Source organism: Micropterus dolomieu, linkage group LG22 (genome assembly GCF_021292245.1).
Source record: "Micropterus dolomieu isolate WLL.071019.BEF.003 ecotype Adirondacks linkage group LG22, ASM2129224v1, whole genome shotgun sequence".
NCBI lineage: Eukaryota > Metazoa > Chordata > Actinopteri > Centrarchiformes > Centrarchidae > Micropterus > Micropterus dolomieu.
In genome coordinates this window covers 4,879,529-4,906,613 of record NC_060171.1, presented here as the reverse complement: position 1 = coordinate 4,906,613, position 27,085 = coordinate 4,879,529, and the positions used below count along the sequence as shown (strand labels likewise).

Genomic DNA, 27,085 nt, shown 5'->3' with positions numbered 1-27,085 from the left:
GAGTGGTTGTTGTGTTGTTGATACCTCGTTAGGGTAGTTGTTGAGTGGGTGTTGTGGTGTTGATACCTCGTTAGGGTGGTTGTTGAGTGGTTGTTGTGGTGTTGAAACCTCGTTAGGGTGGTTGTTGAGTGGTTGTTGTATTGTTGATACCTCGTTAGGGTGATTGTTGAGTGGGTGTTGTGTTGTTGATACCTCGTTAGGGTGGTTGTTGAGTGGGTGTTGTGGTGTTGATACCTCGTTAGGGTGGTTGTTGAGTGGTTGTTGTGGTGTTGATACCTCGTTAGGGTGGTTGTTGAGTGGTTGTTGTATTGTTGATACCTCGTTTGGGTGGTTGTTGAGTGGTTGTTGTGTTGTTGATACCTCGTTAGGGTGGTTGTTGAGTGGGTGTTGTGGTGTTGATACCTCGTTAGGGTGGTTGTTGAGTGGGTGTTGTGTTGTTGATACCTCGTTAGGGTGATTGTTGAGTAGGTGTTGTGTTGTTGATACCTCGTTAGGGTGGTTGTTGAGTGGTTGTTGTGGTGTTGAAACCTCGTTAGGGTGGTTGTTGAGTGGTTGTTGTGGTGTTGATACCTCGTTAGGGTGGTTGTTGAGTGGGTGTTGTGGTGTTGATACCTCGTTAGGGTGGTTGTTGAGTGGTTGTTGTGGTGTTGATACCTCGTTAGGGTGGTTGTTGAGTGGTTGTTGTGATGTTGATACCTCGTTAGGGTGGTTGTTGAGTGGTTGTTGTGGTGTTGATACCTCGTTAGGGTGGTTGTTGAGTGGTTGTTGTGATGTTGATACCTCGTTAGGGTGGTTGCTGAGTGGTTGCTGTGGTGTTGATACCTCGTTAGGGTGGTTGTTGAGTGGGTGTTGTGGTGTTGAAACCTTGTTAGGGTGGTTGTTGAGTGGGTGGTTGCTGAGTGGTTGCTGTGGTGTTGATACCTCGTTAGGGTGGTTGCTGAGTGGTTGTTGTGATGTTGATACCTCGTTAGGGTGGTTGCTGAGTGGTTGCTGTGGTGTTGATACCTCGTTAGGGTGGTTGCTGAGTGGGTGTTGTGGTGTTGAAACCTTGTTAGGGTGGTTGTTGAGTGATTGTTGTGGTGCTGATACCTCGTTAGGGTGATTGTTGAGTGGTTGTTGTGGTGTTGATACCTCGTTAGGGTGGTTGTTGAGTGGGTGTTGTGGTGTTGATACCTCGTTTGGGTGATTGTTGAGTGGTTGTTGTGGTGTTGATATCTTATAGGTGATACATGCTTAAGGTGGTTGTTGGGGTATTTCTCGTGTTGATACAAGGTTAGGGTGGTTGCTCAGTGGTTACTGTGGTATTGGTATGGATGGGTTAGTTGAGTGTTGTGGTTGCCACAGTAATATTCCAGAAGGAGATGGAGTTGGTTCACTACAAACAGATATATTAAACATTTTAATTGTAATCAATGTAATTATATACTTTGTAGTTCCTTTAGATAAAAAATAAAAGTCTCCTCCAGTTTTCTAACAAGTGGCTAAAAATAATCCTCAGAGTGAAGGAGGTCATACAGAGTCCCTGAGGGAAACTGATCGGGCAGACAGGCTGTTGGTCTCCTCTGCGGATCTTTTTTTTATGCTAATTAGACGTATAAACGGGTATGAACGAGTATGATGATTGATGAATGATTCAGATCCAAAGTGTTTGTCAGGACGTCAGAGCTCAGCTGCTGTTTTAATCCAGTCTGTCAGAAATCACTGCCGCCGGTCAGACTGAACATCTGAACTGGGTCAGTCTGCCTCTCAAGAGCTAAGATCAAATGAGATGATGCAGTCACACAACCTCACCTGTTTTCAGGTGAAACTGTTCTCAGACTAGTGGTTTAATTTTGTCACTGTTTTGGTGGAGGGATCTTCTCTAACCTGTTAAACTCATTGAATTGCGTGTCATTTTATTGAGAAATTAAGTTATTAAAGGAAAATTCTTGTGTTTTATGCTTTTATCCATCAAGGGAGCGTATTTTCTGGTTCAGTTGAAATTTGAAATACTTTTTCTTTAGCTTTTACTACTGTAAATCCTTTAAACGTTCACACTATGAATCTGCATCAGAAAAAAGTAATAAATACATAGATAAATCAATTAAAAACATTTTTATATATTCAAATAAGTAAAGTAATAAGTAGCCATTAAACTGTCCAGAAACCCATTTCTATCTATTATATAGTCTATAAGAAGAATGAAAAACAACAAGTTTTAGAGTGTTTAATGACCTGATGAGATGACATTTTTACAGCTGGATCAAGTATCCTATCAGTCCAAGAATGTCAAATTTAATTATAAATATTAAAAAACTGTCACATACAATTTACAAAAAATAAAACTGAGCTGTTAAATGAATATATAGTTGGGGAAATTTGGACTTATGACTGAAATGGGATCAAATAATCATAATTCTGACATCTGACATGTTTCTGTGTCAGGACAGGGTCAAATCTTTTGCCACATGTTTTATCATTTTCCCACTGCTGTGGCCCTCCAGTTTGCTTCAGGATCCAACAGATGCTTCAGCATCTTCCTCCTCCATCATCACATCCCTCCATCCTGACTCTCCTGCCTGTGGCTTAGAGCAGAAGGAGCAGAGAACAGAGAAGAGGAGCGAGGATCAATGCTGTTAGTCTTGTGATATACGTTACTTCCCTTTTACCAACATGTAAGCAGCTGCAACGTCATTGTTCACTTTTAAGTCTTCTTCACTGCAATAAACTCACCAACTTGAAACATTACAGAACTTTTGGGACGAGGTTCTTGTGTTTGCAGTTATATTTGACAAATCAGGCAAGTCCTCCAACCTAAATGACAAAATAGGTCTTTTGTCAATGACAAACAATGTTAGTTGAAATAAAACACGTGATAAATGTTGAGAAACTGTCGCAGTTTGGTTAGGTTTAAGCAACAAAACTACTTGGTTTAGGTAAACATCATGGTTTGGTTTAAAATAAGTACATTATGGATATACTCAACTATACCTGGAGTACCTTTATACCAGTCTATAAAAATAAAACAACATTTAAAATCTCAGTTAGACAAAACATTAATTAATATACTTCCTGTCACAGTACATCCTGTGTCCAGTCACATGATGTGACAACCGTGTGTAAAGCACAGGGCATGATTTTGTTTTGTTATATTTAATTTTGTTTTGGTAGTAATCACTTTTACCAACATTGGTCTTCTTCTTCTTCTTCTTCTTCTTCTAGGTCCCCTGAAACCTCCTGAAGGACCATGGAGACTCTTGAGGAATAACAAGACACTGGAACCATCTCAAGGGCCCCTGTAACCCCATTAGGACCATGGCCTTTTTCCATGACCCCTGGAACCTCTACTCAAACACCTATCTTACCCCCTCAAGGATCCCAGGAACTGCCACAAGGACCTCCATGTACCATTCAAGAATACAGGGGAACCTCCCAGAAGATCCCTGGCATCCTCTCAAGGACACCATGAACCTTTTTAAACACCTACTGTAGAATTCTCATTCTTTTCCTTTATATTGACTGCCTCTTTTCATGTGTGCATGTCTTCAACTGATTCTCTGCAAGGTTTTACAGACTGAAGTTCTCTGCTGCCACCTGCTGCTCCGCTTTAAACATCACAGTAACAAAAACACAACAACAGTATTTTCCTTTGCAATGTTTTATATGTGGAACTTCCTAATCCTTGTAACCAGACTACATGTGCATATTGAGATGGACGTTCTGCACAAAAATATTATCTTTCGGGAGTTCTGGGGTTCTCTAATATCTCACAGGTTTAACATACAGTGTTTCAGAAAATAAAAAGATACTGCAAACATGTTTTCAGTCTGTTTTAAAACACAGAATTAGCAAATTAGCAGAGATGCATCTAGTGGGGTTAAACACCTGGAGAAGCCAGTAAATATAATCCTGAACTAAGATACTGAGCTTACTAATACTTAGTAACGGAGTAGCAGAAGCTGTGGACTGTTTTAAATATACACGATAATCAAAGACATCTGCAAGTAAACACAAAATAACAGACAACGAAGCATAAGGTTTCTAAATCAACAACATAAACTTTAAAATTAATTGAAGTGATGAAACTGAAGAAGACAAGCAGCCTCTGCTCAGAAGCCTTACGGGTCAGAAATGGTTCAATTTAGTTTAACTTCCGAGGATTTGGCAGCTTGTTTCAAAGACACTGAAGTTTTTTGTGAAGTCATGTGACAATACATCCCTTCATGATGTCATCACTCGTCCAGGCCGATGAAGCGGTCACTGAGCAGGAAGTGAGGTCGGAGAAGGGAAAGGATGGGACCCCGCGGGGACCCGGCCAGGCTGTATGCCTCATCTACGCTCACGCCGTGGGACCGCAGCGTCCGCAGGGCGCTGCCACAGCTTTCCCTCCCGCCACACGACGTCACCAGGATGATGCTGAGAGGGGTGTCCAACATGCCGAACCTCCGCCGCATCTCGCCCAGCTGAGATGAGAAACTCTGCAGAGGAGGAGTGTGAATTATCAGCTTTGGGAAAAAATCTGAATCACAAAGTAAAGATGGGTAGATTAGCAGGATGTTGCTGTGAGCACCTGAGAGGCCTGTTGGCTCGGGCCAGCGTCGGGCCGGATGATGGCGTCCCCGCAGAACATGACTCTGAGCTGCTCTGACGGACAGGAAGCTATCTGCTGGTCCAGCATCACCGAGAGAACACCTGGACCAATGACAAGGAGACCAAGTCACCTAATATCACACTCACCGATCAATACTTGTTAAACTGAACTTTTAGGAGGAAACTACACAAGTTGAAGGGTCCAAAATCTCATTATTATATAATTTCCTCTTCAACCATCTTTCAGATTCCAGCATCTGACAGAGACTGATCAGCAGTAAAAACTCCTGGAGGTTCACATCCGTCACACATTAGTTCTAATAAATGACAAAAGAAGAAGAAACTTCCTGACCATTCTGTGATGCCTGCGGCGCCTCGTTTCGGTCTGTTGTCAGGAAGAGCTGCACGTTATTTTTCAGTAAACTCTCAATGAAATCCTCCTCGCTGGCAAAACAGAACCTGCCGACATCGAGGCCTGTAAACAAGAGTGGCGATGACATCATAACAGGAAGTCAACAATGCAGTCACCAACAAGCCTGCAAACTCCAACACTGATCAGCTGCTGACTGTAATCTGTCTTCTGAAGGTTAATGTGAGATTACCGTAATGTCTGGTGCTGCTGCTGCTGGTTAATGTGAGATTACCGTAATGCCTGGGGCTGGAGACGATTGATAAAGTGAGATTAACGTAATGTTTGGTGCTGCAGATGATGGTTAAAGTGAGATTACCGTAATGTCTGGTGCTGGAGATGATGCGGGAGCTCTGCTGCTGTTGCTGGCTGTCAGTGGTGATCAGGATGACGTCAAACAGCAGCGATTCGGCAGGATTTTGCTCCAGCAGACGTTCATTCACTCTATGAAGCGCCTGAAAAATAAAACATGTATATGAATTAAGATTAGCTGGTGTTCTTATTGTACCCCATCTGTGGCTCTCAGCTCCAAGCCCCTTGGAGTAAATCTTTAAAAAAAACAAAACAAATAAATAACTGCACACATTAATCAAACAGGAGGAATTACATCAATCCACATCTGGCGCTCTGGTGAGCATTTGGGGCAGCAGGACAGTGTATTTGGGACTGAGTCAGGATAAACTACAGTGTGCATGTTCATAATGAAGGGACATGTCAACCAGTGAGGAAGTTACTGGTCCCAGCCAAGAAATAGTCTGGCACAAAACCCCCCAGAAAACTGAAAGTTGTTGTTTTTACGCCTCAGTTTTTGCACAAATTAAACAAACAAGATGCAATGTAATAAAGTAGTGAGCCATAGAGGTGATGCTTGGTAGATTTTGTTTCTTTTGGACATATCCAGACTAGCAGTTTCCACCTGTTTCCAGTCTTTATGCTAAGCTACACTTACCGGCTGCTGATTGTGGGCTTATATTTAAAAAGACAGATATGTCTGGTATTGATGTTTGCACCTAACTGTCATGAACAGGGGAAACATTATGGAGCAGGGACATGTGAACAAGTGCAACAGTGAGGCTCACTGATGTGTTTTTAACAGTTTTTGAACAACAATGGAGCTCTATAGCACAGAGGAAGAAGATACATCAGGCTTTGGATAAACAGCTGGATCAATTCAACTTCCGTTTGGGTCTGCACGTGGAATTTGTTGACAAGAAGAAAAATATTGAATATCAGCATACTTACATTTTAAATACCTGACGAGAGAGACTTCTTCAGAATAACAGGATTTTGTTCATAGAAACAATTTGGCATGAATGAATATCAATAAGCTCACATACATGCAAATAAGGTAGGTAATAATTTTATCCACACACACAAGACTTAAATGTATGTATTTTAGTTTTTAATTCTGACCTTCAGCAGTGGGAAAGCCAAACCCACTCCGTATACGTCATCGCCACCATCATCATCAGCTTCACATTCAAACAGTGCGCGAGATGTTACAGCGACCACCACTGCAATATCAGCATCTTTCTGCAAAGGAGACACAGAACCTGCATCTTTATCTGCACTTTTTATCTGACCTGTAAATCAGAACCAACATGCAACCAAAACAGAACCTATATGAAATCACCAGAAGACCACCACACAACCAACATGGAACAATACAATATGATTAAAATAACAGATTTTGAAGTGAAAGATAAAATTCGTGAAAAAACACCATGCTATTGTACATTTTCTCACACAATAATTTTGTTTGTTCTGTGCAGACAGACTCTTTTGAGTTTTCACAGACACTGCTCCAATTTTTCCCGAATCCCAATTTCAAAATGTTCAATTTTAGCATTGCCTCACTAAATGGTGAAAACATGTCACAGTTAAAAAATGACTGACTGTGTGTTTTAAATGATCAGGCCTCGATCATAAACTCGGCATATGTTACATACATTATACAGCCATTTCCCCCATATAATTTAAACTTTTAAAAACACGTTTGACATTTTTTTCCACTTTGACGGGCGTTTGTAAGCTTCAAGAGGTCACACACTTTAGTGCAATAATGGACTGCATGTATAAATTAATATGAGCTTAATCTGCCGACAACACCTGATTTATATAAGATAAGATTTACGCTATGCTCAATTATATAATCATAGTAATAGTAACGACAAAACGTGACATTAAAATACGTAACTATTTACATGTAATCTGGTGGAAAACTGACAAATGGCATGAAATAAAATGTGATATTTCTAATTAATGTCCGGGCTGGGTGGCAGTGTTTTGTTTTTTTTTGCAGGTAGGGGGTCTAACTTGCTTTACTTGTCTTTCGGGATAGGACCTTCCTAAATAACTTGCCCCTGGTGAGTCTTACCTGCTTCACGTCGGTGTTCAGGATCGTGGAGACCATCTCTGCAGGTTTTAAAGAGTCTTAACAGGTGAATCTAACAGACCTGCTCGCCGTCACAACATTGCTACCCCAGAACCTGCTGTCAAACTAACTTACTCCGAAGTTCCTCCAGAAACACAGACCCGCCTGTTCGGGTTCCGCCTTCCTGACGTTCGCTTTAAGAGCGCAACGTGATGGCGTCACTTCCTTGTTTGCCTACCACTGGCCACCCCGCCCACAGCAGCGCTTCTGGTGTCAGGTAGAGGAACACGGTGCGGGTTTTACCACCTGAAAACCACCGCATCTGGACTAACTGTCGGGACAGCGGAGTGGGGGGGCTGATCTGGAGCGGGTCTGAGAGGAGCCTGGCCCGGTTTGCAGCGTGTCGGTGACGAGTGTGGACCGCTAGGAAAGAAACCAGGAGGGAAAGTTTGCTTCAGCTTCGGTTCACGGTGAGGAACTCTTTCCTCTGCTCCCTCTTTCCTTCCTTTCTCACTTCTCACGCCCTCTTTATCTCGGGGCCCCTGAGGTTTCCAGGTGTGTGCAACCTGGACCCGCGGACCGGTCTGGTTCTCGCAGACCATCCTTGAGGTCCGCAGGTAAACAGCGGCTGATTGCGGGTGTCCCCAGGTCAGGTTGTGTTCAGCAGCGATACCAACAGCCTCAGATCATACTCTGGTGAGACCAGACACTACAGGTGAATAGGGTAAACATTTAAATAACAGATATTTAACAGACATTTAATGTTTAAATATCCTAATGAGACATTATCTAATGCTAACTTTTGGTGAAAAATCTACAGACACAAATACACAGTGTGGTAAAATAAACACATGCATGTTGTATTTGGGGGCATTTTCATTCTGCTAGTCTGTAAGTAGACTTGTTACAGAAGCAAAATAGCCCAAAATCTCAAAAATTGACCAGTGCATGAAAAATGTTCAGTACACTGTCAGTCAGCCACTTAAAAGATAAAAGTCAGTGGCTCAGTGAGAATTGGGAGTCAGTCAACAGTGAGTCTGTAAGTCTGTGTGAGTAAGTTTAAAATCAATCACCATTTCTCTCCTTCAGTCAATAAACTGTCAATCAGTCAGTCTCACCTGTACAGACAGAGTTGAAGGACAAGACAGTCAGAGCAGTCTGTCTCTCTGGCAGTAGATAGCGTGTGATCAAACTGAACGATATCAGTCTGCCCTACATGTTCAAACAGTGTTTAAAATCAAAGCACACAGAATCAGACAGAACATCATTGAAGCAGTCAGACCAGTCAGACAGCTCAGTGATCCAGCGGCTGAACACAGCTTCAGTCTTTTTTTCCAAACACAAGATCTGGGCTAGCTGAGCTTTAACTGAGGGCTGTGTTGAAGTGTGTTGAAGCCGGTTAGCGTAGCTTAGCAGTAAGACTGGAAACAGGGGGAAACAGCAGGCCTGGCCCGTCTAAAGGTAACAAAACCCACCTTAACAGCACATGTAAAGCTCACCTAAATATCACATTATATCACATTTGTACTAACATGCAGGGTTCATACAAAGCCTGTAAAGTTTGGAAAATATTTAAAATAATAATAATAACATAATCTGGTGTTTAATCACAATCAATCTTGTAAATATTTGAAATTACATTTTGAATCTATTAGATCGTGTTTTGTGTTTACAAATTGTAATATTTAAATTAGTTTTAGATGTTTATTGTCATTGTGCTCAAAACAATGAAAATATAGCAGCTCTTCCGCAGTGTGCAGCATAAACACAAAATAAAAGGGAAAATAGAAGCAAATATAAATAGAAACACATTATATACAATGGCACAAATGATAAAAATGAGACACAGTGACCTAAAATAGTGCAGTAGTGGTAAAATAGCAACCTATGGAACGGTATGTGTAGTATAGCCTATATTTGTGACTCATAGTCTTTGCATTTACAATGATATTGACATAGATTTACCCCCAAAGAACATTGAGTACATTAAATATCAACATGCTAGCATTGTCGTTGTTATTATTTTTGAAGGTATTATTTTTAAATTAGATATATTTAGATATGAATTTAACAATTCATGCAGTAGTTAGTAGTACCCAAAATGTTAACGTTGTGGTTGCTCTAGAAGAAAGGTCAGGAGGTCAACAGTCATTTTTATGTATTTTCTGGGAACCGTGAATGTCTGAAACAAATTGTCCATCCAGTAGTTGAAATATTTTGCAAGCTAAGTGATACCCTTGACCTGCTGGTGGCGCTAGATGAAAAGTCAAGGGATCACCAAAGTCAAAAATCATCTGGGAATATCTGTACAAACGTTTATGGCGGTTTTTCCTACACTGCAAAAACTGAGCTCTCAAAAACAAGGAAAAAAAGTATTAAAATGGGGGAAATATTACTTAAAATAAGCAAAATTATCTGCCAACAGAACAAGAATATTTCACTTGCTACTTAAGGCCAAAAAAACTTGAAACAAGTGAAATTCTCTAACATAAGAGCCGCCTGCTAAGAAGAAATATCTTGTCAGACAAAAAACAAGTATATTTTGCCTTCAATTAAGATAATTAATCTTACTAAGATTTTAGTTTTTGCAGTGCACCCATAGAGCCGTGCTGCTAGCATGGCTTAAAACCTGACTCACCGTGGAAACACACATCAGTTATCGATGTATTGAAAACAGGGTATTATTTAATGTTTTGTGGATAATTTCTCGGTGTTCCTCTTGTCTTCCAGTCTCTGCAGCACCGTTGTCAGTCATGTTCAGGTAGAGACGGGCTCCACGGCGCCCACCATGCGGAGGCATCTGGACAAGATCCGGTTCCGGGGCCAGAGACGGGACGAGCTGGATCTGGCCGAGTCGCCCTACACGTCTGACACAGAATGCACTGAGGAGGTCGTGATTAAACCTCGCGTCTCTGTCAGAGAGGCGGAGGAGCCGAGGGAGGCGGAGGGCGATCAGCAGAGTTACGCTCAGGTACGCAGACACACCTGTAGGGTAGAATTTCAACAGATATTTTCACTTGTGTGTTCAGTTTTTTCTTGGTGTGATTAATTATTGGGTCAAACTGCAGGTTTGTTACCAACCTTCTGGTTCATGTTGCTGCAGGGCTCGGTTGTGAACGGATCTCTGTGGCCGTGTGATGAAGCTGTTGATGTTATATAAACCGATACAGAGACGAAGCCACCTTGAATGTGACTTGTGAAAGAAAGTGTTTCAATATCGTCTTTTACTGAAAGTCATTTTGTGTGATATTGGGCCTCATTCACCCAGATTAGGTTTTCTGGTGAGTTCTAGGCCATACAAGAGCAAATAAGATACAACTGAGGTTTAGAAAATACCAGATGTAAAATATTCAATTACACAATGAGGTCTTTCTTAAGGGAAACTCAACATCTTATTCTGGTTTTCTGAACAAATTTGGGGGAAATTAAGTATTTGTGTATGAGGCCGACCGCCTGCTGTTGAGATGTATAATGTTAAAAGTTTCTTTAAAGGTTAATAGTTGATTTTATTTCCCTGTCCTTGTATAAGCTTTTCAGTTTGTCTGTCTGTGTTTTGTATTTCAGGCCAGTTCAGGATCATTTTCTGCAGCTCTCCAAGACGAACCCAGGACAGATCTCAACGAGGTCAAAGGTCATCTGGAAATTGCCTTGTTAGAGAAACACTTCTTACGTGAGTATTCTGACATGAACAGGGTTTCTTTGGTTTCATAAGTCTTTAAATAAATAAAATGAAACGAAGACAAATAAAACACAAAATAAAAGACGTTGTGTCCCTGTTTAAATTGGCTGTTGGGTCATTGTGGCTTGTTAATTTGGAGTAAAACGTCCCAAGGCACAACAGCATGCTGGGTAATCCGTCAATATCTCCTGGTCTGCTTTATGTAACACATACACGGCTATTAATAACCCTGCTGACCTCATCTTACACACACACACACACACACACACACACACACGCGTACACACACAGTGGTGAATTTAGGACTTTATTTTTCCTTTCATGAAGTGTTAATAGAATTTATAGGAATTAAACCACGGTCCCAACCTCATTTCCTGTCATGCTCTGCTAATTCACTGTTGGACATTATAAAACAGGCTGCTGAGTTCTGAATAAGTGATGACACTAAAATGAATCTGTGGATTCACTGTGAGAAGAGGATGATGGTCATTAATTAAAACTAAACCCGTCCCTGATTAGAGGCTGCATTTTAAATTTATGCCATTAAAGGAAAGGTTCACATTCATTATCTATCTTAAAACAATAAATTCACATGTCCACATCTGTTTGCGGTCCTCCCCCCCCCCCGATACTGGTCAAAAAGAGATCCCTTCTCAATGGGTAAAAAGACATCGTACTGTAAAGGTGCTTTTAGACCTTAAGCGTTGCCCGCTGCATCTGCCATCCAGAGAAGCCGATGTTCAGTATTTTGAGTGGGCAGCCGCAGAGTGCAACTGTAGCGCCTCCGGCTGCCTCCCATACTCTGGGAGACTCTCGTACGCTACAGGCTGCTGCTTTCCACCTACTATAATCTCATCACACAGCTAAATAGAGCAGGTTGCAGCTTAAAATTATTGCATCTAAAAACACTATTAAAGGGTAACTTTGGTAGTCTTTAGCGTGTGTATATGTGGCTAATGGGGAAAACATTTTTTAAATTGGTCCAGTATTGAGCGAGCGTGCTGCATTTGGCAGCAGCGAAACATGGCTGCATCGTCATCCTTGCGGGCCATTGCACCACGTCAAAGTACGTCCACTGAAGTGCTAGTTTTTGCCATTGACAGGCTCCCATTGTTATTATAAGTGTCCCTACAGAGATAGACCTTTTTTTAAAATGGTAAGATCCTTTTTTGTTTAACCAGTAACAGTCGCTATATTGCTATAGTCAAAGCCACCAGACTCCCTTGACAAAAATAGTCATTTTACCTCTCTGGTCTTGTTTGTTTAATTGTGTGACTGTTGTGTTTTTAACCCTTTAAAACAACAAAGTCACACAATAACGCACATGAACTAACCGACCAAGGCAGCGGTAGACCGGCAGCTCCTGTGTTCTGTGAGGTAAAATTACTGTTTTTATCAATGGAGTTTGGTGGCTTTGACGAGAACGATATAGAAAAAAGGTCTATCGCTCTGTACAGTTTCTTCCCATCTGCCGCTGGCCTCGTTAACAAGACCCCCACTTTCACTGAATGTCACGCCCCCTGATAATGTTTTGTACAACATAAATCTGACAAAATTGCACATGTAAATAACTGCCACATTGCACAAAGTCTATTTTATTCCACCAAAGCAAAGTCCTTGTACATGTAAAAACTACTTGGCAATAAATCTGTTTTTATTTCAGATTCTGAATATCATAAATGTTGTTTATTGACCTTATAATCAGGCTTTGAAGCTGATGTCACTCCAAATAAAATTTCTCTTCCTTGATCTGTTTGTTCACTGCCGGTAAAGAGGTATGTAACTCACCGAACTCACTGTGGTTGCCATGATCACCAGGCCATTAGAAGCTAATATTAAACTTCAGCAGTCTGAGTTGGTCAAATCAGGTGAATACCTTCAAAAGTTAAGATGCTTTTAGGACAAAATGATCTTTGTGTTAACTTCCCTCCACTGCAGCTCAGCAAGGAAACACTGTCTGGGGAAACATGACATTTCATATGGAAAATACCCTAAGTTTGGAAGATATCTACTTTATTTGGCTAAGAATGTATATTTAAAGAAAAAGTGGATTTTGTCCCCCCCCCATCACTTGTGTTGGAACCATGTTAGAAGATTTCTCACACAACCAGTATGGACATGAACTATCAGTGCGACCAAAAACTGTTTTAATGTTACAAATGGGCATGGGACTATTAAAAGAAAATGTGAATCTATGCTTTAATGCTCTTGGCTTGTGTACAAACTTTGCAGCAGCGCTTAAAATGTCACTGCGAATCCTTGGAGGGAAATCGGATAAGAAAATGTCCCTTAAGGAAGCTAAAGGTAGACATCACCAGGTAGAGGGGGAAGAATGCCATCTGGCTCTCAGTGACTGGAGAAAGTGTGAAAAAGCATCTGTCTGATTTATTTTAGCCTCACCGACGCTGACAGCAGTCTGCTCAGAGGACTCAGTTGTTAGTTAAAGAATCATGTGACCATCCGTCTGTTTCAGAGGAGGAGCTGAGGAAACTTAAAGAGGAGTCCAACGTGGATTCACTGAAGCAGGAGCTGGAGAGGGAGCGCAGTAGATGCAACGAGCTGGAGCAGAAGATCAACGAGATCTTGAGAGCCAGGTTGTTATTTAATAAAAAATTTATTCAATGAGCTGGTTTTGAGACATCCGACAGAGCAGCGTCTTCTTGTGGTGTTATATCTGGACCACAGACTGTATATAAAAAGGTCTGGACTGACTGGTCTGTTCTCTCTGCTGTTCAATTCACAGCCTTGAAGACTCACCTTCTCAGACACCTAAAGCCACGCCCCCTCCCCCGCCACCTCCACCTCCTCCACCTGCACATGCAGGCAGCGGTACAGGTGAGCTACAAAAAAAAAACCACATTCACTTTGCCTACCTCTTTTCATTGGACCAAATTTCCGTCTGTTTGGTCCGGACCGTGGTCCGTGGGAGGTTTCACACCTGCAATTTTGGTTCGGACCCAAATGGAAAGTCTGGACCAAACGAGGTAGGTGTGAAACTCCCCTCAGTAGAAGTGTTCTGCCTTTGAGTTAACAGTATGTGTGCACCATGCTTAAAATTAATTGTTTTCAACGACGCTGAAGTTAGCATCCGATTCGCAGCTTCCGATTCGGCAGTTAAGGGGAAACTTAAGGGAAAACTTAAGGGAAAGTTAAGTGAAAATTAACTTACGTTGCTGAGCGACCGATTCTCCGTTTTTTGCACCTCTTACTGCTGTGAAAGCATTTATGCATTTTAGGCAAAGCCTTAACGCTGTCTGAAACACTTTTTTAGGTTTGAAAAAACTTTATTCAATTTGTGAAAATACTATAAAGTGCCACTTAACTGCTTTTTCTGCATGTAGACCACATTAGACCAGGTCAAGATCCAAAACCACTATGCCTAGAGCTCTCAAATCTGGACTAGATTGTCCAAGAGAGGCTAAAGATTCAAGCAAACATAGTTTCGGGTTTGTGAAACCCTTTTTTTTTCAATTTGTGAAAATGCTTTAAAAGACGATTTCACTGCTTTTTTGCATGTAGACCACATTAGACCAGGTCAAGATCCAAAACCACTGTACATAGAGCTCTCAAATACTCCTTTCCTTTGCCAATCAGAGTCAGAGAAGGGGAAAGGATATGAGGCAAAATGCGTGTTCTTCAAATGATATTTGTTGGATAAATGGAGGGGAAAACATTTTTTTTATTGTATGTATTCCAGTTTTTAGCCTTTTTCTTTCTGCCATAATCCTGTATCTGTTTAAACTGATGTTGTCGTCTTGTGTTGTCCCTGTTGACATAGAAAACTCTGTAATGATCTTGCGTTTTGTGTCTCTGAGTCTGTCAAAGTCCAGAGTCTTCAATATGCAAATAAATAAGAACATTAAACACATAGTTAAACACTTATAGCTATAAATGCATTGATTACTGTAGTAACCGAGTACATTTTGTACTTTTGTTGTGGAGTATTTTCACAGTGTGGTAGTACTTTTACTTAAATAAAGGATCTGACTAATTATTTCACCTCTGATTAAGTTGGTGTGTTTATATATTATGTATTTACTATATACTAACTATAGACACCAACTACAGGCATTCACAGAGAGATTGCAGAACCTCCACTGCCTGTTACATCCCAATAAAACCCAATATTAAGACATTAATGCATCGATTCTGCTCTTTTATTTATTTACACAGTTTGGTTTGATCTGGTTTCAATCTGTAACAAACAACAAAACAAATACGTAACACTACAAATACAGTTTATTTACTGTGACTATAGGTTAGCATTATTGCTAACAACCTTATGCCAATAAAGCCTCAACCATGGAGTGTTTTGCGGTTGTGTCCTTTCTGCTGACATCGCTTGAATGCATCACAAGTAGCAGGACATGTGATCGGCTCTTTAGCGCCGGTAACCAGGTCTACATCATGGTACATTACAAAGTTTTTGCAGTAGCCCAACTTAGTTAAATCGCCCTTTAAAGCATTTTCACAAATTGAATAAAGGTTTCACAAATCTGAAACTGTGTTTGTTTGAAACCTTAGACTCTGTGGCACAATCCTGCCTTGAACTAACCGTTCAAGGCAGCGCTAGACCAGAGAGGTAAAATTACTGTTTTTGTCAAGGGAGTCTGGTTGCTATGACGAAAGCGATACAGCAACTGTTTTTATTAAAAAAAACTAAATAAATAAAAATGTCACCTTTTAAATATTAATTGCATTGGAATTTTTCTTCTATTTACTCACTTTTTGTTAATTGATAAATATAATCTATTAACATGTCTATTTTTGAAAGCATTCTTACTTTACAGCATTTTTTCCACACCTGCCTAAAACTCTTGCACAGTACTGCATATATATGTATATATATTTTGGAGTGGCGTTCTTTTATTAGTGAGTAAATCTTTTTTTGCATTGCCACATATTGTGACGTCCATAATATAAAAACACATTTCCTCTCTTACTTCTTCTGGTCTTCTACTACTTCAGTCAGATTGGAGTTTGTTCAGGTACCAGCTTGAATGAATGTTGATCAACATGTTGGTTACCTCCTCAGACAAACAGAAGGACACCCCTTCCAACAGCTTTTTGAAATGGCTTTATGAGCGTTTTGCCGTTTATATGGAGGACTTCCGCTTCCAACCAGAGGAGCAGACGGTGGAGACGGAGGAACCGCTGAGTGCCAAGAGGTGAGGATGAAAACCCCGAAGCTGTCTGTACAGAGACCATTCAGGACACGTCCACTTACTTCAGCAGTAAAATCTTCAAAACACAGCAGATAGACTAACTCAACGACTAAAAGCAACTGAAGACTGTATGTTCATTATTGGCGCTGCATTTGTCTTAAATCTTATTAACATCTGGTTTCTGATCCACAGGTTGACTGAAAACATGAGACGGCTCAGTGAGTATTTCTTTCTGATTGAGCTTTCAGACTGAGGGAGTCTTATCCAACACAACACGTCACATTCACAGCTGTAATGCATCAAATACAGCAAAACCATGCAAAACAGACCCGGACCGAAAGGACAGGGGTGTCCACATACATTTGGCCACATGATGTAGTCAGGAAAAGCTTTAATGTTCTTTAACAGGTTATTTAAAACATGCAGAAGACACAGAGTTGAGGTTTTCCTGTCATGATAAATGCTCAGTCTGTGATTGGTCAGCTGTTCTGTTGTGTTTCCAGAACGAGGTTTCAAACCTTTGACCAACTTCAAGAGGAACCTTTCTGCCTTATCCAGCTGGTACTCAGTCTACACGTCAGCCATCGCCTTTATTGTGAGTCCACACTGACACTGACTAGACAGTCGACAGGGCGGCGTTCAATAAGGATGAGATTTGTAGAGAAACAACTATGAGATCATACCAAGATTTTGAAGTTTCAGACCAACAGGGCAACAACTCAGCGATAACAGATGTGATGAAGGAAAAAAAAAAACACTGATTAAACGGTTTTGTCTGTATTGTTTTGCACATCAGACAAATAATTTTATTTTAATTTATGAAAATAAGCACCAGGAAATGCAACTTATTGTCAATATACTAATTTTATTTGGTAAATTTCAAGTCAATGTCCATATTTTCTAAATCTCTCCCATTTTTGAATTATTAAGAAATATGCACATATTATTAATGAATTAAATGAAATTATTTTAAGGGATGTAAGTAGGCTAAGTGTGTGTGTGTTGAACATAAATAATGACACAATGGATATTTTGGTTTAGTCACCCTTGTGACATGAAGTGAAGTCAAGCATTTTCTTCTCGTATCAATGTGTCTCCATCTTGGTGTGTGTGTGTGTGTGTGTGTGTGTGTGTGTGTGTGTTCTCTACAGGTCTACATGTATGCAGCGTGGCGTGGCTGGGTCATCCCCATGTTCCTGTTCCTCGCCATCCTCCGCCTCTCCTTGAATTATCTCATCGCCAGGTCAGTGCAAGTCACGCCCACTCTCTGTCAGCAAATCACAGAGCCAGAATCCGTAACCTGTCTAATGGCAGGTCCATGCTCAGTACAGATTTTTTGGTATAATAATGAAGTTAGTGGGTTTTTTTTTTTCATATCTTTCTAGCTGTGGCATCCATCTTCTAGACAGCAGGTGCACATGCGATGACAGTTGTCACCCTGCTGTTAGCTCCATACATAGACTCCGCCTAATACATCCTACGTACTGCGTTTCATAGTAGAATGCAGTATGAAACCGTAAACAGATTTATTTTGCTGTGTGTTAGGCCAGGCTTAGCCGGTTTAGCAGAAGTAAATAATAGGAAGAATATAAGTGAAAATACACTTTATATAAATATTCATAATTTAATCTTGTGTAATGCAAAAATGTCTGTTGTCAAAAAGGTCGATTATAGTAAATTACTAACAGTAATTACAAGAAAAAGATAAATAAATTTCAGTTTTAAGGAATATTTATGGTTTAAGGGGTTATATGGAGTGATGTGTACTTAAGTCATTAAAAAAGGACTTGAAAAGTTTCTTGTTTCAGCCGTAAGTGATTTATTCCAGTACAGACACACAAATTACTTTTTACATTCACTCACACACACACACACAAAGCCTTCACAGTGTTTTAAAACCACTTGATGATTCTGATCAGTTCGAATTTAAATATGTAGTGAGCAGGAAAATCTCTCATATGTACTTGTATGTTCCCATGATGCACTGCTCTCAGAGGCTGGAGGATCCAATGGAGCATCGTACCTGAAGTCTCAGAGCCTGTGGTGAGAAATCTCTCTTCACACCTGCAGACACTTTACTGTATCCAGTGTTTTTAACACGTGTGTCTGCCTTTTTTAATATGTAAAAGATCCACATAAAAGTGACCTGACATCCTACTTGGACAGCTGATCTGAGAGTGACATCATAACACGAACTGTTAAATTATGTGCTAAAATGCTGCGCAGGTGACGCCAGGTGATCGACGTGTGTGTCAGTGTTTACGACATTACTGTCCTCCTCTGTTTCCCATCCAGGATCCTCCTAAAGAAGACCTGACGGTATCGGAGAAGTTCCAGCTGGTTCTGGACGTCGCTCAGAAAGCTCAGGTGAGACGTTGCAGAAAGGTTATAGCCTCCACATCACGACCCTGAACACCTGCCGACAGATTTCACGATGACCGTTTTTCTTTTGTCCTCACAGAATCTGTTTGGGAGGATGGCCAACATCCTGGAGAAAATAAAGAAGTGAGTTATGTCTGCACACAGTTTGTTCCAGGTCAGAGAGAGCCGATGGTTCCGGGCTAACATCATTTTGTCCAATCTGTAGTCGCATTTTCAAAACTCTAAACACAATTAACCCAACATCCATACCATACCATTAACACAATTCATGTTGTTCCAAAATATGCAGTCATTCAACCCATTTCTGAAATGCTAAGTTTTTCTTTACTTACAAGTTTACCGAGTATGTTATTTACAAATGCTTGCAACATGTCAGAAATGAATGACTATTTTCAAAACCTTAAATTATGTATAAAGCATCTACGTCTGCTACAGTAGAGACTCAAAATCTATACTGACAAGCTGACAAGCATTTCTGAATAAACATATCATTGAAACACTGAGAAATAGCTCATTTATAGTAATTTGGGTAAAATAGATCAAACAAAGCTAATTCCAATCTCAACCAGAGACATAGACAGGTGTTGAAGGTCTTTCAATTACATACACAATGCAGTAAAAAGGGGACTTTCTGGAGCATCAATACACTAGTAAGAGCTATTAGCACGGCCAGAATCAATACGGTAAACACATTACATTTATTCATTACCTGACGCTTTTATCCAAAGCGACTTACAAATGCTAATTATGTCAAAGATCGCACGCCTCTGGAGCAACTAGGGGTTAAGTGTCTTACTCAGGGACACATTGGTAGATGTGTCACACTGGGGGATTGAACCCGGGTCTCTCACACCTAGGGGAAGAAGTAAGAGTTAACGGATAGTGCAATCAATACAAGAGAATTGTAAGGAGATAGAAGAAGAGCACAGGAAGTGCAGAGGTTAGGGGTTAGTGAAGTTGTAAGAGAAAGTGTTCTAGGAAGAGATGAGTTTTCTTGAGCTTCTTGCAAAAAAAATAAAAAATGCACACATTTGACCCCTAAAGCCCAAAATGTAGGGTGGTTTACAGTAAAAGGAAACTGAATTCTGTATGCAGGTAGAGCTGAAACGTGAGTAATGCAGATTTTAATGCCATCAACTGTTTGTATTTAGAAAGTCATTGTGCAATGATTGATTGATCTGGTCCTCTTGGAAAGAAAACGTGCTAATGATTTGATTTTGAGTCGGGTTTGCAGAGACCGTTATTTTGAATTTTGAAATGTAGAGTTGGTGTTGCAAAATGTGGTTTTGAGCAGAAATGTACTATTTGGCTAATTGTGTGGTGCTGTTAAGAGTTTCGAGAAAGTATCTTAAGTTTAGGTAAACGGTTGTTAGCAATTGAAAAAAAAACTGTAATACTGTGTGTGTGTGTGTGTGTGTGTGTGTGTGTGTGTGTGTGTGCGCGCGCGCAGTCTTTTCATGTGGGTTCAGCCAGAGTTGACTCAGAAGCTGTACGTTGGTCTGTTGGTGGCCTTCATCTCCTCCTGCCTGCTGCCGTACAAACTGCTGGGATTCATGATAGGTACATCCCGTATAGTATAACACCTACACACTGTTTGCATTGAACACCTCCAACAGAAAAATACTAGATTTCTACACATTGAATCGTAAATTGAATAATAATTTAACAGCATTTTAATTCCTTGAGTTCCGCAGTTTGACTCCACAAAATACACGTTTGCTTTAACATTACATACTGAGTTTTACAGTGAAATCATCATCATCTTCTTCTTCTTTTGATCTTTTTTAGTCTTTAAAAGAAAACTAACAACATTTTTAATTTTGTATCGCATGTAAATCTTCTCTTGAATCCACTTATTTAAATTTTTTATTGCTTTGTTCTCCAGTGTACATATTGCTTTTATATTAGTTGTGTATGTGTTGCCCCTCAACTTCACACAGTATTGGTACAGTACACATTCTGGCTAATTTGTTTAACATTAAAGGTATGCAGAATTAGTTATTAGCAGATCTTGTTTACAGTTAACCCATTGATATACAAACGACTACAACAGGATTACTTACTGGATAATACTGGAGAACACTTAAAAACATGATGAATCTCAGGGAAGCTCTGATGCGTCTTTTTTTCCTATGATTTATAAGCCGATTTATGGGCGTTTGTACATCAACGATAATGATAGTCAATAACCCTCGGAAAGTGTAAGTCACACTGAATCTAATCTTATGTGTATCGTGTCTGTGTGTTCAGATTTGAGTTTTGAATCAGCTGAGAGCTTCGCAATTTGAAAACCTCTGATCTAATAACACCCAAAAATCTGATTTCAGAACCTCTTCAAATATTAACTCCATCTGTAGATATTGCGACTTCATTATCCTTTTTTCAATTCCCTAAAACATACATTTTGTTTTACTCAAATTATTTACATCAAACCACCTCTGAAGTTTATCCATAAGTATCTTTAAATCAACAGCAGCAGAAAAACTATCACCTGTAAAGAAAACATGCACTTTTATTTTAGATATAACAGTGTTTGTATAGTGCCGAAATATTTGTTTGTCTACAGAAACTTCAAAGGATCATTCTGTGTTTTGCAGGTTTTATTACTCTACAAATTCTGGATAATTTTCTTAATCATCCATCTGTTTTAGATTTGATTTTCTCCCTTTTCCCTGAAGCCATTGGCTTCAGTCCATTTCTATGAAAATCCAATTGCAGCAGTTTGCCAGAATAAGGCTTCAGTAAGTGATCTTTGGGAGCAGAAACAAAATTATAGCAAACAGCTGCTAACTCCTACATCCAGCAGACACAGAGCAACATGATCGTCCTATTAAAGTGCTGTTTGTCCAATATTCTCTCAGACTGTGATTCAATGACACCCTGAAGAGTCCAGTTACTGCCGAATGCCTCTGATTAGAGTCTTCCTCCTCTTCCTCAGGTGTGTACGCAGGTATAAAGTTCTTCATCATCGACTTCATCTATAAGAGTTGTCCCAAGCTGAGGCAGCGCTACGACACGCCCTACATCGTCTGGACCAATTTACCTACCGACCTGCAGCTGAAGGAGCGCAACAACGCCACGCTGAGCAGACGGGTCAGTCCCCACACTCTCAGATATCCACACGTACCGTGTGCCGCTTGCTTCATCCTCGAGTGACACGAGAACACAGATCCTTCAGTGCTGTTTCCTTGTCAGGACAGCAAGATTATGTGAACTAAATTAAAATAGTTTGTAATTTAAAGTTGATTGAATTGAAATTTAATTTGACCAAAGTGAATCCGTATTCCATATGTATTGAAGAGCACTGCACCACAGTAGTGTTGTACTCCTAAAACATTGTCAGAATGAACATTTTCTTATTCCACTATGCAACTCGGCCTTCGACAGTTCAATTACAGATTCATGTGTGTGATAGCAGCTAATGTAGCAACTAACCCACTTTTTATCAGACTTCACTCCGCTCCCTTTTAAGCCACGAACGGTTTCATGGAACTTTTTCCAATAAACTGACCTTGATCATACTTAAAATCAGTGTAGTTCTACTTTAAGTGTTTGTCACCTTTTATTGAGTTTAATATGGAGTTAATTTCCCACCCTAAACTATTAATGTGTAAATTTAAATAGTTTTACACAACATGTGACTCAAATACTGATTAAATTTAATCTGCTTTGGCCTCAAAGCTTCAGGCACAAATCTGAAACATAAAATACCAAAGATCTGATTATTTTACACCCAACAAGTCCAGAGACGACGTCTTTTTCTAGACCGACTAAGAGTTCAACTCCACTCAGGGTTAATGCAGCAGATTTCCAATGGAAGTTCTGCACTGGGTTTTTGATAATCTAGTATCCAGTAGACATTTTGTGTTTGAAGATAATCTCCTCAATTAATCTAATTATTTAAACTTGAATAGAAACTTCAAACTGTTTCATAGAACAAAATGTGAAATGTTTAAAGTTTCATATGAACCTCAGACTCCTCTGAGACCCGCAGAGGACACATCGGCTCAGATACATCATGGTTTCTGGATCACAAAAGCAGCAACAGCACAAACTGGAACAGTATGTTGCTGCTTCTTACTGGTCCCAGTAGGTGGTCTCTGGTCTGGTTTCAGTTCTCTGTTGTTGTCTTTCTCTCTCAGCTGTCTGAGTGTGAACAGGTAGGATTCTGGTGTGTGTGTTCAGTAGTGAGGTCAGTAGTGTGTAGTGTAGTTAGAGATTATTCTGATTCCGTAATTTGTCCCAATACTGTCAGTAAACGTCCCGATTTCCTTCCTGCTCTTCAGAGGGTGAATCCTCTAGATTTTAATGACCCAACAACCTTTCCTCTAGCGCCCCCTTCAGGTTAAACTTTGTTCATATGTTACTTGAATTTTCCATTTTACCCAAACTTGGGTGCTTGTACCCGAACCTTCAGGTTTGTACGCAAATGTTTTTACCTGAATTGGGTCTTACTCAAAATGTTTGGGTTTTCTTACCCAGACCTTACGTGAGATTATGTGTTTGTTTTTTTTTAATTTCATGTTGGATCTTCTTCAAATTTGTGGATTTAAAAGTAGACGGTTGTTTTTTTTTTTTTTTTTTCAAATTAGAATAATTTTGTCATCAAACCACATCAACACACTGAAGGTATCCAGCCACACTTTATTAGTTAATCATGCTGATTTCACTCGAACATGCATAAGATTATCCAGCTTTTTGCAAGAGTTTACACATTGACGCATCACCAGGGTTTTGTTGTTTTTTCGCACTGTGGCCGTCACTGCAATACCTTGTCTGCTGCTGATTCGCTTATCCAGTGTCTGCCCCCGCCGCCCTGTTTAGGTTCCTGCTGCGGGGGGTCGAGTCAGCTCCAGCGCTGCAGCTCCTCTGAGTGTCGGCCGGGACGAGGACGGAGGACGATACTACAGCACCAAGAGAGGAGCTTTTCACGAAGTCTTTAACTTGCCGGAGAGTGAGCGTCCTCTGGCAGGTGGGGGGTCAATAGTGTAAAATGTTATTGCATCAGATTCAGAATGAGAGACTTTGTGGATTTCCTGTTTGTTTCAGCTGATTTAACCTGTCATTGATCCTTAGCTGGATCCTATATGTTGAACCTCATCCTCCAGTTTGCAGTCAGATTTAGGAATATTGAGGTCTTTAGTCAAATGAAGTCCCCCAACGCAGTATTTATTCAGCTAAATGTTATGAATTATACCTTTTTATCTCCAAACATAAAGGTTAGTCAAAGTCTTCACAGTGTCAGGAATTGATGTGTGATGGGAAATACAGATCTTTTTTTTAAAGTTAATTATTAGTTATGGCCCTTTTTAAGTTTTTAATTAAATACACTGAGTCTAAAAACTGAACAGAATCAGTCAAATAACCACCACGTGTAATGTAAACTCAACTCAGGCTGCTAAAACCCCCAAATTTCCAGAAAAAGGACACGACCTTACCTGCAGCAGGTGACGTAAACTGTTCTCTGAGCAGGTTTTTTTGTGTGTTGTCTCAGTGTGTGAGAACGGCTGGCGCTGCTGCCTCATCAACAGAGACAGGAAGACCCCGACAGACTACATCCGCAATGGAGTCCTCTACGTCACTGAGAAGTAAGCCATTCACTTCCTGTCAGCTCAGTTTATTGTACAGACTGCTCTGCACAACAGATGATGACGATCTGACTGGGATACAAGCGTTAATTTATTTAAATGCGTTTGATGTTTGGAGCGAATAAACGGTCACAAAAAGAGGCGGTAGCCAACTTCTCATACTCAATTTAGAGAGATAGATTGAGAACTTTGCCATGAAACATCAGCCGTACTGAATGTCATGTGACTCGATTATGATGGTCAACGGTCTAACACACGTCGTGTTTTCAAACTAGCAGTCTGTTAATTTTCATGATTGTGTTTACGTTGCATGTCAGGGTCAGTTAATCTGATGAAAAAGTGGTACAGTAGCTTGCTGCAGCATTGACTCTTTGCTGCAGGATTGTACACACGATATAGCTACATATTCTTCCAGCTATAACGCAAAAACACATTTGTTGGATGACGCCATCTATCTATCACTATCTTACAGCCACCGTGAAATGCTTGCACGGCAATGAAATAGTTTGATGGGTTTTTTTTCGCACTTAAAACATTTAAAAAATGTAACCACACCTTTTTGTGTGTGTCACATTTACTGTTGAGCATGTAATTACTCACCTCTGATTGAGTAGGTTAAGAAGTTCATCTCTACAACAGTGTTCATTTGGATGGCTGCTGATGTCGCTGGATTTGTCCTTCCCGGAACCGGTCGCACAGCTTACATTATGTTGCTTATTAAGTCCAACAGGTCAAACAGCTAAATCAACTTCTGAAGGAGAGATATTATTGGCTAATGAAGGATGCTGGTTGACCAATCAGGGCCTCCAAAGTGTGATTATGTATGCAGGTTGTTTAACAATAGAAACAGTAGTTAGTTAATTTCCTGTCCAGTCTATGACTCTGTCTGTGTAAAGGATTGTTGACTGAATCTCCTTTGTCTCCTCAGTCATCTGTGTTTCGAGAGCTCCAGCTCCAGGTCTGGATCCTCCAAGAGGAACAAAGTCATTAAACTCAAGGACATCACAATCCTCCAGAAGGTATGCAGAGTCTCTGGTTCTGTGTCCTCCTCTAAGCCCAGAGGACGTGTCTGACAATGTTATGGAAAGGATCCCTGCAGAGATCGAGGGAGATCCTTTTTGTTTAACTAGAAAGAGTCACTATATCGCTCCCATCAAAGCCACCAGACTACTTTTAATTTTACCTTTATGATCTACCACCTCCTTGATCAGTTAGTTTTTGTTACAAAATAACAAGGTCACACACTATTACACAAACAAACTAACTGACCGAGGCAGTGGTAGACCAGCAACTCCCGTGTTCTGCAAGGTAAAAATTACTACCAGCAAGGATGACGCTGCAGCCCTGTTTCACTGCTGCAAAGTGTAGTGTTGTCACAATTAGTCACATAGAAGCAAAAACATAGAAAAATAAGGTCCAGGTTTGAATAAATATCAACACAGCTAACAATGTGGAATATAATTCAAAGCTAAATCCTATTTTACCAACTCATTCTGTGTTTTGCTTTTTTATGTATTTTTTTTTAAGGATGCCTAATAATCATTTCTGTCACAATGTTATTGCAAAGTCTGCAGAGTTGCCGACTTACGGAAAGTGTGCGTAAAGTCTGTGAGTGCGTAAGCGGAGGCCATTGGATCTGGGCCCCTCTGCTGCAGGAAGAAATGGCAGCTTTATATTCCTTATGACTTGTTCCTGTTTATTAATGTTTAGTGTCTGTGTGTCCTCTTGTTGTCGTGTCCGTTTTTTTTTTTTTTTTTATATGCTGTGCCATAAACAGTTGCTGATGCTGATCCATCCAAATAAAGTTAATTTGAATAAACTTCTCTATCCCTTGCAGTACAAAGTGCTGTCAGTGCTTCCTGGTTCTGGGATGGGTATCTCTATAGCAACGCCATCCACCCTGAAGGTAAGAGCTGAGTGGGAGGAGCCTCATCAGGGGGCGGGCACTCTGACCTAATCTAGAGTAGTGATACTAGTCTGTCTGACAGGATTTCTGGTGAGTCAGACTTGAGTTTAAATGAACATCAAACACAGATTAATCAGAATAAAATAAATCTGGTCTTTAGTCTCACTTTCATCATTTAAATCAGTGGTTCTTAACCTGGTGGTCCCAACTCACAGGTCTTTGTGTTTTGTTGTTAAAGACATGTGCTTTAAAAATAAAATAGAAAAAACGGAGGTTGTCTCTTTGTTGAGCTCTCAGGCATGGTTTGGAGAGAAAAGACCGACCAAAGTTTATCTGGGAGTCGTGGACGTGGTGGTTAAAGATAAAACTAGACATAGAGACAGGTTTACAGCTCAGCTTCCCTTCTTCCCTTCTGTTTGCTGTGCGGAGTGTAAAAAGAGCTCTGCTATAAGAAATGCCGCAATTTTGAGCCTCAAAAGCACAGAATTTGTCTTGGTCAGATTATTGGCAGAGGGCCAAATCTTTAAAACTGCTTCAAACAAATTGTTTTAGCACTGTAGTTTTTATAAAACGCTAGGAGGACAGCGGGAAATAGTGCATTTGTTGCGGACTATAAGCTGATTTTCCATCTGTTCTGTTGTAGCCGATGGTGTTTGGTGCGATGATCCACAGAGACGAGGCCTTTGACGCCATCAACGCTCAGTACCAGAAGATCAACTCCACGGCTGCAGCCACCAGCCCAGAGCCATAGGCTATGTGCAAAATTCACTCCATACTTACTATAGTGCACTATATTTACTGTCCGCCATTTTATTTGGGTGCCTGAATTTCCTGAGTATGTAAATGTATCCACTATATAGTACCCTCAAAGTACAATCCATGGCATTTACTCTTTATTACTTTATTCGTCAGTCACATTTTTAAGCCGCTGCTGACTTCAGTTGGAGCTGCTGGTCTGCTTTTAAGGGTTACCTGTTCAGTCATCCAAATAAATCGAATCAGAATCAGCCAAA

General features: G+C 40.4%; 2 protein-coding genes across 4 annotated transcripts; one reads left to right on the top strand and one right to left on the bottom strand.

Moving 5' to 3' along the window:
- Nucleotides 1-3,621: 3,621 nt before the first annotated feature.
- LOC123961608 (cytosolic 5'-nucleotidase 1A) lies at nucleotides 3,622-7,832 on the bottom strand. The gene is made up of 6 exons (XM_046037110.1): nucleotides 7,356-7,832; nucleotides 6,392-6,511; nucleotides 5,298-5,433; nucleotides 4,922-5,044; nucleotides 4,550-4,671; nucleotides 3,622-4,457 (listed from the first exon to the last, which is right to left on the bottom strand). Exons 1-6 carry the CDS (start codon nucleotides 7,389-7,391, stop codon nucleotides 4,212-4,214), a joined length of 783 nt encoding a protein of 260 aa, XP_045893066.1. The 5' UTR covers nucleotides 7,392-7,832; the 3' UTR covers nucleotides 3,622-4,211.
- On the top strand, nucleotides 7,598-27,085 carry LOC123961607 (GRAM domain-containing protein 4-like). 3 transcript variants are annotated; one of them, XM_046037106.1, is made up of 19 exons: nucleotides 7,598-7,822; nucleotides 10,083-10,323; nucleotides 10,917-11,022; nucleotides 13,505-13,625; nucleotides 13,775-13,866; nucleotides 16,067-16,199; nucleotides 16,389-16,414; nucleotides 16,700-16,791; nucleotides 17,348-17,439; nucleotides 18,191-18,239; nucleotides 18,492-18,563; nucleotides 18,658-18,701; nucleotides 20,029-20,138; nucleotides 21,517-21,671; nucleotides 23,403-23,550; nucleotides 24,073-24,166; nucleotides 25,095-25,185; nucleotides 26,004-26,072; nucleotides 26,716-27,085. In XM_046037106.1, the coding sequence occupies exons 2-19, from the start codon at nucleotides 10,141-10,143 to the stop codon at nucleotides 26,821-26,823; spliced, it is 1,785 nt and encodes a 594-aa protein (XP_045893062.1). In that variant the 5' UTR covers nucleotides 7,598-7,822; nucleotides 10,083-10,140; the 3' UTR covers nucleotides 26,824-27,085. The 3 variants fall into 3 exon arrangements, with proteins under 3 accessions (XP_045893062.1, XP_045893063.1, XP_045893065.1); XM_046037107.1 differs by lacking the exon at nucleotides 7,598-7,822 and adding an exon at nucleotides 7,945-8,067; XM_046037109.1 differs by lacking the exon at nucleotides 7,598-7,822 and adding an exon at nucleotides 8,024-8,048.